Source organism: Capra hircus, unplaced genomic scaffold, assembly GCF_001704415.2.
Source record: "Capra hircus breed San Clemente unplaced genomic scaffold, ASM170441v1, whole genome shotgun sequence".
Lineage (NCBI taxonomy): Eukaryota > Metazoa > Chordata > Mammalia > Artiodactyla > Bovidae > Capra > Capra hircus.
Window position 1 is genome coordinate 31,064 of NW_017189530.1, and position 14,463 is coordinate 45,526.

A 14,463-nucleotide genomic window follows, 5' to 3' on the forward strand; every position below is an offset into this window, starting at 1 on the left:
GACAAGCAAGTCCTGGGGATGTACGGAACAGCACGGTGACTGTGTGTTAGCCGCTCGGTTGTGGCCAACTCTTTGCGACCCCAGGGACTGTAGCCCACCAGGCTCCTCTGCCCGTGGACGTCCCCCTCTGGAGTGGGTTGCCACAGTCAGTACCATATTGTATACGTGAAAGCTGCTGAGAGAATAGATCTTGAGCGTTCTTAGCACACAAAAAACTTATAACCAGGCGTGGTGATGGATGCTGAGTCACAGCTAGCAACCGTTTCACCATACGTCCAACCACTGTCTCGTACACCTACGAAGAACACCGAGTTATAAATCGATGCCTCGAGAAGACGAGGAGGAGGGAGGAGGGCATCAGGGCACGGACGTACCCGGCCGGAAAGACGCAGGGGGTAGATGGGCATCTCTGAGCCGAGGAGAGAGGTGCCAGGAGAAACCAACCCCCTTGACACCTTCATCTCAGACGTCCCGCCTCCAGAACTGGCAGAAATCAATCCCTCTTGTGTAAGCCACGTGGCCTGTGGTGTTTTACTACAGACGCCTGGGAAACTGACATGGAGCATGATTCCAAAGGCAACGAAACTGCTTCTTCATCAACTTCCGGGCTGAGGTCCTCTGTCTGCTCCCTGACCAGCAATGAGGCAGTCTGGGGTCAGGGCGGCTGTGTCCACGGCCTACGCCCCACCTGGCTGGGGTTTTCCTCCCTACGCCCAGCCCGTGCTGGCTGGCCCCACTGCGGCCCGAAGGTGGTGCCAGGCAGCTGAGGCCCTGTGTCCCTGTGTCCAGAGAAGAGGACACAGCCCTGCCCTTTCCGCCACTGGCTCCCCAGCCTGCAGATGAGCGGAGACAGCCCTGTCCTTGGGTGTGGAACCGGAGCACTGGCCGTTGGCCACTCAGGGGGATGTGACGGACGGGGCAGGTCCCGGCCTTGGCACCGCTGACATCTGGGGCTGCGGGATTCTCTGCTGGGTGCCGGGGGGGACACCCTGTGCCACACTGGGCGTCAAGCGGCACTTCTGGCCTCTGTTCACTGCACCGGCAGCAAGACCCCTACCCCCGGCTGCAACAGGGCAAACGTCTGTGGATGTCGTCACCCGCCATCCCACGCCAGCGCAGGCCTCCGGGCACTCCCGTCGTTGTTCAGTCGTGTCTGATTCTTTGTAACCCTGTGGACTGCAGCACGCCAGGCCTCCCTGTCTGTCCCCAACTCCCGGAGCTTAATCAAACCCATGTCCATCGTGCCGGTGACGCCATCCAACCATCTCATCCTCTCTCGTCCCCTTCTCCTCTTGCCTTCTATCTTTCCCAGCATCAGGGTCTTTTCCAATGAGTCAGCTCTTCGCATCAGGTGGCCAGAGTATTGGAGCTTCCGCTGCAGCATCGGCCCTTCCCGTGAACACTCAGGGCTGACTTCCTCTCAGACGCACTGGTTGGATCTCGCTTTTCCGCTGTTGTCACGACTCCACTTGGTCATCTATTCCTGGCCGTGCTGGGTCTTCACTGCTGTGCGGGGTCTTCCCGAGCTGCCGTGAGCGGGGCTCCGCGTCTCTGGCTGCGCTCGGGCCTCTCACGGCACCGGCTTCTTCTGTTGCCGAGCACAGGCTTCGGGGGCTGCAGCCGTGAGCCCGCAGCTCTGGCCCCCGGGCTCCAGAGCACACGCTCCACTCCTGCGGTGCCAGGCTCAGCTGCTTCGAGGCATGAGGGACCTTCGTGGATCAGGGATGAAACCCGCGTCCCCAGCATTGACACGCAGACTCTTTATCACTGAAGCGCCAGGCAAGCCTGGTTTGATCTTCCTGCTGTCCAAGGGACTCTCAAGAGTCTTCTCCAGCACCACAATTTGAAAGCAGCAATTTTTCAATGCTCAGCCATCTTTAGGATCCAACTCTCCCATCTGTACATGACTACTGGAAAAACCATAGCCCGGACTATACAGGCCTTTGTTGGCAATGTCTCTGCTTTTTAATATGCTGTCTAGGTAGGTCACAGCTTCTCGTCTAATTTCGTGGCTGCAGTCGCCATCTGCAGTGATTCTGGAGCCCAAGAAAACAAAGCGTCTGTTTCCACTGTTTCCCCATCGATTTGCCCTGAAGTGATGGGACCAGACGCCATGATCTTAGTCTTCCGAATGATGAGTTTTAGGCCAGCTTTTTCACGCTCCTCTTTCACCTCAGCAAGAGGCTCTTTAGTTCCTCTTCACTTTCTGCCAGAGGTGGTGTCATCTACGTATCTGAGGTTATTGACTTTTTTCCCCGACAGTCTTGATTCCAGCTTGTGCTTCATCCAGCCCAGCGTTTCTCATAATGTGCTCTGCATAGAAGTTAAATAAGCAGGGTGACAATATCCGGCCTTGACGTACTCCTTTTCCTATTTGGAACCAGTCTGTTGTTCCATGTCCAGTTCTAACTGTTGCTTCCTGACCTGCATACAGATTTCTCAGGTAGGTCAGGGTGGTCTGGTATTCCCATCTCTTTCAGAATTTTCCAGTATGTTGTGATCCACACAGTCAAAGGCTTCAGCATAGTCCATAAAGTAGATGTTTTTCTGGAATCCCTTCGCTTTTTCTATGATCCAACGGAGGCTGGCAGTTTGACCTCTGGCTCCTCTGCCTTTCCTAAATCCAGTTTGTACACTGGGAGTTCTCGGTTCACCTACTGTTGAAGCCTGAAGGATTTCGAGCATCATCCTGGTAGCCTGTGAGATGAGCGCCACTGTGTGTTTCCATAATACCTGGAACAGGACCTCCCAGGGCAGCCCCTCTGTACCCTCAACCCTACTGGCCCTTCCCACCTGCCTGGCCTGGCGGGAGGGAGGTACTTTGTGGTGGAGAAATGGCAGATCTGACAGGAAGCACCCGGGGCTGAGTCAAGAGGTGGGGGTGCGGCCATCAGCCAGGCCCGCCCTGCGAGCCCCACTGTCTCAGGCTCCTGCCCTCTTGCCCGGAGCCTTGGCTGCCCAGGTGCAAACTGGAGAAAAGGAGCTCAGTTTCCACTTCCCCCGCATCTGCTTTCTCCATCCTTGGGACTTTTACAGCACATCCTGGCTGCCTGCTGGGGCCACCCAGAAAGGCTGCCCGGACCACCACTCTACTCTGGGAATCGCTGTGTGTGCATAAGCCAGGCGCACGTGTGTGTCTCCTGTGTACACACGTGTGTGCTCGTGGGTATGTGTACACGTATGTGTGCATGTGTGTGCTCACGCACGCATGTGTGCTTCTGTGCATACGTACACGTGTGTACTCCTGTGTATATGCACGTGTATGTGTGCTCATGGGTATGTGCACACATGTGTGCGCTTGTGTATATGCACATGTGTGCTTAAGCACACACGTGTACTTGTGTGTATACGTGCATTGTGTACTCCTGTGTATACGCATGCATGCGTGTGCTCGTGTCTATGTACACACGTCTGAGCTCGTGTTCATGCATGTGTGTGTTTGTGTGTATGTGTGCACGTATGTGTGTGCTCATGCGTGCTCCTGTCTGTGTCTGTGTCTGTGTATGGGGGATAGCCATCATAGTAGCTTTCAGCCACTCTGGAGAAAGGATATCCACGTCCCACACCACAGCCCCGTCCAGGCCATGCTGAGCAGCAGGAGCCTCTGCGCCAGGGCACCCAGAACCCCAGGTTCTTCACCAAGATCCACAGAATAAACTGACCCGCAAAGAGGGCCCAGAGCTGCTGGCTGGGCCCTGGCGTGGCCACACCTTGAAGGTGCAAGGGTCCCTCCAGGGAACCCTCGTCCATGAGACGAGCAGGTCCCGGGGTCCAGGACTGTCCGGGCAGCTGGCTCCGGGGCCCCAGCACCATCAGCAGAGACGTGCAGGGTGGGGGAGCCCAGCCACTCCCTCTTCTCTCAGACCACGGAGGCCATGTCTTGAACGGAGGCACCCCGGGAAAGCTGCTCCCAGGGGGCCTGCCCGCACCTCCCACCGTGGCCAGGGTAAAGGCTCGTGTGCCCAGGGGGAGCTGCTCCCCAGCCCCGCAGCCTGGAGAGCCGGGTGGAACAGGATGGCGCCCCAGCCAGCTCTCCACTCCCGAGGGCCTGGCCAGGTAAAGGAACGTCTGGGTGGGGCCTCGGGCTCGACTAGAACCTTCTCCTGAGCCCCAGAAGGACTAGGGGCAGCAGACAGGGGCCCGGACGCCGGCCACCCAACCCAGAGGCGAGACGGCGGAGGGGACAGGAGGAGGGGGCAAAGGGCAGGGCGGGACCGCAGTGTTGACACCTGCCCTGCACACGCGCAGGCTCTGGGAAGGGTGTATGCAGGCGCCCGGATGCGGAGAGGGCAGGAGGAAGCTGGAGGAAAAGGGAAGAGGCCTCCACTGCCTGGGAGCGAGCGGGGAAGACACCACAAGCCCCGAGGCTAAGACAGAAAAGAAACCCCCGGTGTGGCAGCAAGGTCGGTGCGGCAGCAAGGTCGGGGAGGGAGGGAGGGAACCAGGGCAGCAGAGGGGAAGCCCGCCAGCCAGCTGCCAGGCCCAGAGCTGCAGCCCCACCCCCACGCCGGGCGATCGCGGCCTGCAGAACAAAGGCCACCCCCTCCCAGGACGGCAGCTGGGGTGACGCCTGGACGCTCGTCTGCACCCCCGACGCGCTGGCCGGCGGCCCTGCTCCAGGCCCCCCAGGAGCCCGCTCCTCTCTGCAGCGTCGCCAAGGGGCTGACAAATGCGTATCTCACTGTTCCTCACAGAGACGAGAGGTGTGTGTCTGCTGGCCCTTGCCCTGGACTCGGGTCCCCAGCTGGCATTGCACAGTCATCGTTCCAGGGAAACACAGACACGCCCAGCGGGCCCTCTGAGGATGACCACTGGGAGGGAGGCTCTCACTGACGCTCTGTGCTGGGACAGCCTCCTAGGGTCACAGGACCCACCCTACCGCCTACCTGGCTCCTACCCCTGTGCCCCGGGCAACTCCCTGCAGACCCCCTACTCACCCTGCGGGCATGCGTTCCTGGAACTGGCCTGCACCCCCAGGAGGCCAGCGAATCCCCACATCCCCATGGGGTCCCCGGGAAGGTCCTCCTGACCATCCCACCCTCCCACACCGAAAGGGCCCAGGCTCGGCAGTGGAGGCCAAGCCCCACCGAGGGTGGGACTGAGGGGAACGGGCAGCCACCCCGGCCCTGGCAGACGGGGGATCAGGCAGCTGCGACCGCAAGACCACAGCGCTTCCTGTGGGTGCCAGGAATCCCCGGCCGCATCGTCCTCAGACCCACAATCAGAGACGAAAGAGGGAAGTGTCCCTGCGTGGCGGACGGGGCCCAGAAAGCCGGCGCTCTCCGCCGGTCTCCAGGGCCCCGAGCCCTGGACCACAAGGCTTCCGGAACAAAACCACCAATGCCTCATCTGGTCCCATCCCTGTCTCCCCCAGGTGCCTCCTGAAAGCCCCCTGGGCCAGGTGCCCGCTTGGGGCTGGAGCCCGCAGGCCCAACAAGCAGGTGCAGCCTTCTCGCCGTGTATAAGGTGAGACGAGTCCAGCGGGTGGGTCCCTCAACTGGGGATAAAAGGTGGGGCAGAACCCCAAGCCAGCGTGCTGGAGGCCTGAGGGCAGGGGCCCAGGGAGGGCCGGGAGGTCGCGTGCCAGGTGGAGAAAGCCCTCAGGGACCACGGACAGACAGGGAGGACCGCCCCAAGTCCAGGGATCGGCTGTTAGGATGCTCGTCTGCCCCAAGTCACACCCGCAACGCAGGGTGAGAGAGACCTCAGGAAGGGCAGGGTAGGGGCTGAACGGCTCAGCTGAGGGGTGGGGAAGACTTCAGCGCCGTCACTCCGGCTCTCTGAACCTCCGTCTCTTCGTCTATGGAACGCTGGAGATGGCCATGTGGGTAACCGCGCCAGGCAGGCGTGCGTTCACACGGGTGCCTACCCACCGCCCCCGTTTCAGGGGGAGAAGCCTGCCCGGCAGCGGTGAAAGCCAAAGGGTCAGCGGCTCAATCACGTCCGGACTCCTTTGAGACCCCACGGACCGCAGCCCGCCAGACTCCCCCATCCATGGGATTCTCCAGGCAAGAATCCTGGAGCGCATGGCCGTCTCCCTTCTCGAGAGGAACCTTCCCGACCCAGGGACTGAGCCCGGGTCTCCCGCACTGCAGGCAGATGTTTTTACTGTCTGGGCCGGCAGGGAAGCCAGAAATCACAGAAGCCAAAGGGAAACGGCAGTCCTGAGCAAAGGCGCCGGCCCCGCGGGGGGCACGTGGTGAGGAGACGCGCTCCCAGCCACGGGGAAACCACCGCCCTCGCTCTCACTGCTAAACCCGGGGCGGAGATGCCCAAGACACAGGCTGAGCGGGAGGGAGGCGTCTGTCGTCAGGGGCAACACGCGAGCTCAGCCCAGCACGGCGGGCCCGGGAGGTCCAGGGGGTGCCCAGCCAGGCCCTGACCCGCCTCGGGGGCACTGGCCTGAGGCGCGGGGCCACGAGGACCAGGAGTCAGGCTTCCACGGTTGCTGCCCATGACGGAGGGCACCTGGGGCGGTGCCAGCTTCCGCTCGCCACGGACCTCGGGGCCTCAGTTCCATCGCAGAGTGGAGGGGACGGCAGGAGGGTCACTAAAGACGGGGAGGACCCGGGAGGAAGACCCCGGGGAGCGGGTGAGCCATCTCAGCAGCTCCTTGGGCAAGAGGGGGGGGCCAGTGTGCCGGGGGGGTCCTGGACCCCGACTCGCCGTGCACCCTGCTGGCCAAGACAGAGCCCCGGGACCCCCGCACCCGCCCTCCATGCCCAGCCCCCGTGCACCCAGATCCGGGACGAGGGCCTCAGGGAGACTGGACCCTCGGTGGCCCCCCTCCCACCCTCCCGCCCCGACTCACCGCTCTGCTGGGCTCCGCCGCGTCCCGGCCGCCCCGGGCCTTGCTGCCAAGGTGGGGCGAGGAGGCGGGTGAGTCGTCGATGTAGGGCAGCCCCTCCTGGGGCCGGCGTGGCTCCTCTGCCCGATCCGAGGCACAACCGAACCCCGGCGGGGTCCCGAACAACGCATCTGCAAGTGTAGAGCAGGCGGCGTCAGAGGCGGGGAGGGGCTGCAGGCTGTCAGCCTGGGGGTGCTGGGGGCGCCCCACCCGTCCCCTGTGGGCCTGGAACAGAGGCCTCCTATAGCCTGACCTCACCTCTACAACTGACTCTGCAGGTGGGCGGAGTGGGGCGCCTCCTCCCCAGACAACATGAGGCTAGGCCTTTGATCCTGTGGGGGTAGTGGGGCCTGAAGGGTGGACCCCAAATGCCCGAGTCCTGCTGTCCAGGGATGTCTTTAAGCCCCATCTGGGGGAATCCAACCTGACCCCCCGACCCAGGTGCAAGGCCAGGAAGCAGGCTGTGCCCCCCTGCCCCCCAGCTGAGGGTCCCCACGAGCAGAGCGTGGCTTATCCTACAGCAAGCTCTCCCCGATTTGGGGGGGGGGGCGGTAATTGGCCACAGAGCTGACACCCTGTTCCTTCAGGCACCAGGCAGTCGGCGCTCCCCCCACCCCGCCCCCACGGATCACAGGCCACACGGGCTCCAGAGCCCGCTTCCCAGAGCCGTTCTTACCGAGCAGACTCCCTGGCTGGGCCATCAGCCCGTGAGGGCCCGGCCCGTTCCAGCCTCACGTCACAGCCGCCCGTCCACTCCTCCTTCCAAAGGGCGCCCGGGCCTTCCCAGAGGTCATCCCAATGGGGCTCGGTCACGTCACCGTGACGCGCCCGCAGGCGGCCTCCGGGGCGTTCAGTCCCCGGTTGGCGACACCTTCAGGCACCAAACGCTCTGCGTGCTGGCGGCACCCGGACCGCCCTGGCCAGGTGAGCCCAGCGCCCAGCACTGGCTTTCCGGAAGCTACTAGAGCGGAGGACGGGCCTCACTGCCTTCCACGGGCGCCCGCCGGCCGAAGTCCCCGCTCCCTGCCCCGCCCCCGCCTCACCCCACCCCTCCAGCTCTGCTCCCGGAGGAAGGTCACCGTCCTCCAACAGGCGCCCTCAGCCCTGGCTACCCGCCAGCGTCATCCGGGGGCTCAGAAAGCGTAACCCAGGCGGGCCCTGCACGTACTGACCGAGTCGGGGGGTGGCCTGGGCCGGGGTAGCCGTGAAGGACCCCCAGGGGGCTCCAGCCAGGGCAACCGCCCGCCGGCCCACCGCTGAGGGCTGGCCACGCCGCTGCGCCTGGGGCCCTGGGGTCTGCACTCGGGGGCCGGTCACCAAGGCCAGGCTGGGCTCTGCCTGTGGGCCCGCGGGAGGGTCCCAGTCCTCGGGGCCGCTTCTGGGATGAGAGCCGCAGAGGACGCTGCGTGCTGCACGGAGGCACCCTGACACCTCTTAATGCGCCATCTGAGGGGCCTCAGTGACCGAGATCACTGCACTGGGCAGCACCCTCGGGGCCCTTGGGCTTCGGGGTCTCCATTTTTATTTTTTTGGCCGCACATCACAGCGTGTGGGTCTTAGTTCGCCGACCGGGGATGGACCCCACGCCTCCCTCACTGGGAGATGGGAGTCCTAACCACGGGCCCGCCAGGGAAGCCCCTGGACTGCGGGTTCTGTACCATCCTGAGGGGGCAGCCCAAGGCCACAGTCAAGCGCTGCCTCCTCCTAAGACGCAAAGGCTCAACTCAGCATTCCTGAGGACGTGGGGGGCGGGGGGGGCGCACAGAACTCCGGTCCACACCCCACCCCCCAAACAAGTCTGATCCCAGGTTCTTCTTTTTGGAATCACATTTTTTTTTAAAGTAAGGACCTGCCCTCCGGTGGGGTGGTGGCGGGGGGAGGGAGGCTGCAGACTCGAGAGGCTCCGGTTCCACACAGGTGGCGACACAGCTGATACGGCGACGATTGCGTCTCAGGTTCCCCGACTTTGAAACTGGGGCCTGGACCTAGACCACGGACAGAGCCCGCCCGGCGCTGAAACGCCGCTGGCGCCCAGCCCTCCCCGCCGCCTTCGGCAGCGCCACCCTCTGCCCCGGCTTCCCATTAGTGCAGAATGGCCAGTGTCCACACGTCCCAAGAAACCTTCAGCTGTTTGTTTTTTTAAAACAACCATGTTGCAGAAAGTTAACATATTCTTCTTTTCATGGAAGAACCCGACCTGAGCACGTCACCTGATTTCCAGGCCCGTGAGCACACTGAGCTCACGTCCCAGTCAAGTCAACACCGAATCCCCAGTGAGAACCTCAGGATATCAGGGTCAGGCTTGGGGAACCGCAAGTGCTCACGTGTGTGACCCTCTCGTGCTGGTTCCACAACAGCATCCAGGCTAAAGCCCGGCGTAAACCCAAGTCCTCGGTGAGGGGTCGCTGGCCCATGTCAAGAGGGGCTGGCTATTGGTGCTGCTGTGGAAGCTTCACCCGGCCAGGCCACGCTGAGAGGCCAGATCTGCAGCCAGACGCCAGGGGTCACAAGGTGGTGCCCTAGGAACTAAAAACCCAGCCATCTTTCCCACCCTGCACACATCTCCCCAAATGGACATCGGTTAAAGGAACCAGTGCCATTAAGCCCTGGTCCTGGCCGGCCAGCCACCCCTCATGTTCTCACCCAAGGGCTCCATCTGCCGCCCGGCCCATCTGGACTCAACACCCCTCATTCTGATGACCGCGCCCCTCCCCAGCCCCTCCCAGGCTGTTCCAATGCAAGTGTTTCACAGGAGGAGAGCCCCCACCCCCAGCCTGCTGCTTCTAAGCAGCACGCGGGGACCTGTCTTCCTCTCAATCTGCGGCTTCCACACCCGACGTCCCCGTCTTGAGCATAAGGCACGATTCGGGATGAGAAAGGCTGCTGTCTGCCCAGACCCACAGCAGAGCGAGAGGCAGGGCGTGCCCTCCAACCCTCTGCCAGCGACACCCAGGGGGAAAGCCTCTCCAGGCTTGGCCACCTCAGGCAGGACTGGGCACTTCCTATAAAGCTCAACCCGAGGCTGAGGCCAAACCCAGGAAAGCAGTGTGCGTGGCCTTGGTTGGCCTGGGACCCCACGGCTCCTAGAGTCTCTGGGAGATGTTGTTATTGAGTCGCTAAGTTGTGTCTGACTCTTGTGATCCCATGGACTATAGCCCGCCAGGCTCCTCTGTTCATGGGTTTCCGGACAATAGCTGCAGTGGGTTGTCATTCCCTCTTCCAGGGGGATCTTCCCGACCCAGGGATCGAACCAAACGAACCAGTGTCTCCTGCCTTGACAGGCGGATTCTTTACCACTGAACCACACCAGCCAAGAGAGGAGGCTTAGCTGAACAGCTCACAGTGGGGAGGGGAGGAGGTGGGAGGGCATGGGGCTGAGTCACAGCTCCAGCTGAGTGTGGAAAAGCATGGAAAAGCGTTTACACAGTGAAACCTGAAACCTCCTCTGCAGGCAAGTCAGCCCAGCACTCTGCGCACCTAAAATCCATTCTCTGACGCCTGGAGAAAAGGCAGCCTCCCTCCCCACCCCACGAAAAAGGCAAAGGAGTAAGTCCGGGGGGTGCAAGTTCACGTCCCCTTCTTACACCTGAAGGGCAACACTGGTTTAAAAAAAAAAAAAAGAGTCCTTCAAAACATCAAGCACAGAACACCTGCAGGATCCAGCAACTGCACTTCCGGTACGGACTAGGAGGAATTCAAGGGAGGGTCACGCCCAGGTATCTGCACGCCCACATTCACAGGGGCCAAACGGCAGAAGCACACGCCTGCGCGCTGAGGGATGACCGACACAGGATTCAAAGCAGAATACAGCTCGGCCTTAGGAAGGCTGCCCAACGCCGGCAGCGCCGTGGCTGAGCGACCCGGCCAGCCCGGAAAGGCAGGCGTACCCTCTGACCGCACCGTGTTGCTGTTCTTGCCGCTCAGTCGCGATCTCTGTGACCCCATAACTGCAGCGTCCTTTAATTTCATGGCTGCCGTCCTCGGAGTCACAAAGAGTCGGACACGACTGAGCGACTGAACTGACGGGCTGAACGGCAGCATACCAGGCCTCCCTGTGCTTCACCATTTCCCACAGCTTGCTCAAACTCATGTCCAATTGAGTCGGTGACGCCATCCAACCATCTCATCCTCTATCATCCCCTTCTCCTCCCACCTTCAATCTTCCCCAGTATCAGGGTCTTTTCCAATGAGTCAGCTCTTTGTATCAGGTGGCCAAAGTATTGGAATTTCTGCTTCAGTCCTTCCAATGAACACCCAGGACTGATCTCCTTTAGGATGGACTGGTTGGATCTCCTCACAGTCCAAGGGACTCTAAAGAGTCTCCTCCAACACAACAGTTCAAAAGCATCAATTCTTCAGTGCGCACTATATGAGGTCCCTAACAGTCAAGCTTGTATATGCAGAACAAGGAACAGGGGTTACCAGGGCGGCAGGTAGAAGGGAACGGAGCGACACAGTTTATGGGGCAGAGTCTGGTTCAGGAAGGAGAGGACTGCTGGAGCTAGACAGTGGGGGCGGCTGCGTGCTGGGCAGGCACAGGCACTGCACCAGCACACCTACCCATACGCACGCACGCCGGGGGGGCCCTCCTGCCAACGCAGGAGGCACAAGAGACCCGGGTTCGAGCCCTGGGTGGGGAAGATCCCCTGGAGGAGGAAACGGCAACCCATTCCAGTGTTCTTGCCGTGAAAATTCCATGGACGGAGGAGCCTGCGGGATACACACAGTCCACGGGGTGCAGAGTCGGACTTGTCCGAGCGCACACACAGACACACACATTCCTAAGGGCCCTGCCGCCACTGGCGACGTCAGGGGCGCAGACGAGGAGGGCCTCATCTCTAGCAGCCCTTCGGCAATCACAGCCACAACAAGCACGGAACAGGGGGCGAAGTCAGTCAGAGAGAGAGAAACAAGTATCGCAGACTACTGCTTATACATGGCATCTAGAAAAGGGCACAGACGAAGTTACTGGCAAAGCAGAAGTAGAGTTACAGACGTTTACAGAACACACCTGCCGTTACCAAGCGGGGCGGGGGGTGGGGTGGCATGGTCTCTGAGACACAAAACCAGCAAGGCCCTACTCGACAACAGAGAACCCTACCCAGGAGTCTCTAATGACCTATATGGGGAGAGAATCTAAAAGAAAAGTGGACCTTTATGTATAACTGATTCACTTCGCTGGATATCAGAAACCTAAGCGTGTAAAGCAACCACGCGACGAGAAAAATTTAAAAGAAGCAGAAAATAAGCACAGAATCGAAACAGCCAAGGGGCGGCCCCAGGGGTGCTGCCTGAGCGGCGGGGAGAGGCCTGGGTGAGGGGCATCGGGGCTCCAAGACGCCCCCAACCTGTGAGCTCCTCCAGCAATAAAGACGATGAAGGGAAGGCTGGGCCTTCTCTGTAGAGCAGATCGGGGCATCACACAGCCCCACGGTCTCCGCTGGGCTTGCATCTCCCCTGCCCACCCACACACCCCCCACCTGGGCTGGGTGCGATCCTTGCCAGCCAGGCCCCAGCGCGCGGGGAGGACCTGATCCATCGCAAACCACACCCGGGAACCGCCCAGGCACGTGCCTGCAGCCCTGAGACGCCCCCGGCCTGAGACAGCCCGGCCACAGCTGCCCGGGAAGCACCGGCCACCCCAGGAACAGCCTTCTAGCCCCTGAGGGGCCCCAGGAACTCAGACATGCCCCTCCCCATTTCCACGTCGAGCGAGACCTCTGAAGCCTCTGCCCGGCCGCCTGGGAAACCCCGCCGCAGGGTTCCCCGGGGACACGTGCAGGACGGAGCTTGGACCAGTGGCCGTTCGTGTCCGGGAGGGACGAGCAGGGCGGGGGCCTCCTGGAGCCCAGTGCCTGGAGCGTCCGCAGCTCCAGCCTGGGTCGCCTGGCGGCCGCCGGATCCCAGCCCGGGCCCCGCCCTCGGGCCAAGGCGCCCCCGGGGCGAGTCCGCGGGTGGGCGGCCCCAGGTTGGGAGAGATGCTCGCGGCCTTCCCCGCCCAGCAGGCGCCAGGGCCGAGAGCGCGGGGCGCGGCCCGGCTGATGAGACACGCCCGCGGGGTCGGGAAGACACACAGGGGCGGGGGTGCGGGGAGCCGCGGGGCGGCCCGCCGCCGGGACGAGTTTGTTCACAAAGGTAAACGCACGTGAGACAGCGGCTTCCTTCCGGCGGCTCAGCTCCGAGGGCCGCTCCACCGCGCCCCCTCGGGCTTCCGCGCTCCCCGCCCAGCCCCACACCCCGCGGTCCTGGCGCCGGCCCGGCCTAGTGCGGGCGGTGCTGGGCTGGGGACTCTCGCCGCGGGAACCCAGTGCTGGCGGCGGGGCGGGGGCCTGCAGGCTAGGCTCGCTCCTCTGAGAGGCTCAGAAGGCCGGGGGCTGGGGGGGTCAGGTCTCACTGAGGGGCCCACAGTCCCCACGGGACAGAGCTGGCCCTGGACCCACACTCATCCTCTGCGCTGAGCCCTCCGGGGAGGCTCAGTGGTCAGGAACCCGCCGGCAGTGCAGGAGACTCGGGTTCCATCCCTGGGTTGGGGAGCTCCCCTGGGGGAGGGAACAGAAACGGTGTTCTTGCCTGGGAAAGCCCACGGGCAGAGGAGCCTGGCGGGCTACAGTTCACAGGGTCGCAGAGAGTCAGACACGGCTCAGCAGCAGCCACAGCCCGTCGCCGGCGCGGAGAGCGGATTCCGGGGCCCAGGCTGGCTCCTGGATTTGCGGCAGCGCCTGGAGCAGTCAGGGGATGCCTGTGCCGCTCAGGAAAGGAAGTTTCCCACACAGTCGAAAACTCTCACATCTTTGATGTAACAAGTGGGTATTTTTGCAAAATTCCCGCTGACCTTTGCCCTACACTGCCTCTGGGCCAAGCACAGGGCTGGCCACTCACATCAGCTCCTTGAAACCACGCCCCCCCCCACCTCCATCCCCTTAGGAGGCAGGAACTTCCAGAAGCCTGTTTTTCAGACAGAGACAGTGAGTCCCCGAGAGAGAGGAACTGCGTCTGGGTCTGTCTGTGTGAGCTGCCTAATTCAGTAAAGTTACAAACACACTTCAAAGCAAAGGCATTTTTCAAAAGTCAAATTAGTAACCATGTGACTCAGAAATTCTCGTCCTAGGTATGTGTAACTCAGGTGAAAATAGGCGTTCAAACCAAAACTTATTACCAGAATGTTCAAATGTTCTTTCGCAACAGTTCCAGAACAATCGGAAGGCAAAACAACACAGGCACCCATCAACTGATGAATAGGTCAGGAAGGGCAAGACAGAAGCCTGGGATGCGTGCACTCGCGCGCACACACACACACTCACACACTCTACCAAATGCACACACACACTCACACACTCTACCAAATGCACACACACACACTCACACACTCTACCAAATGCACTCACACACACATATACTCTACCAAATGCACACATACACACTCACACTCTACCAAATGCACACACACACACACTCTACCAAATGCACACACACTCACACACACAATCAAATGCACTCACACATGCTCACACTCTACCAAATGCACACACACACTAACAAATGCACACACACACACACACACAATCAAATGCACACACACACTCACACACTCTACCAAATGCACACACACACTCTAC

General features: G+C 61.5%; 1 protein-coding gene across 2 annotated transcripts in view; it reads right to left on the reverse strand.

Annotated features, from left to right (window-relative positions):
• Nucleotides 1-14,463, reverse strand: part of BCR (BCR, RhoGEF and GTPase activating protein) — a gene marked incomplete at its 3' end in the record, with an annotated part of 72,743 nt that overhangs the window by 26,223 nt on the left and 32,057 nt on the right. For both annotated transcript variants that reach the window (XM_018044398.1, XM_018044399.1), the window contains 1 exon segment: nucleotides 6,812-6,978. In XM_018044398.1, coding sequence (XP_017899887.1) covers nucleotides 6,812-6,978 — 167 coding nt within the window.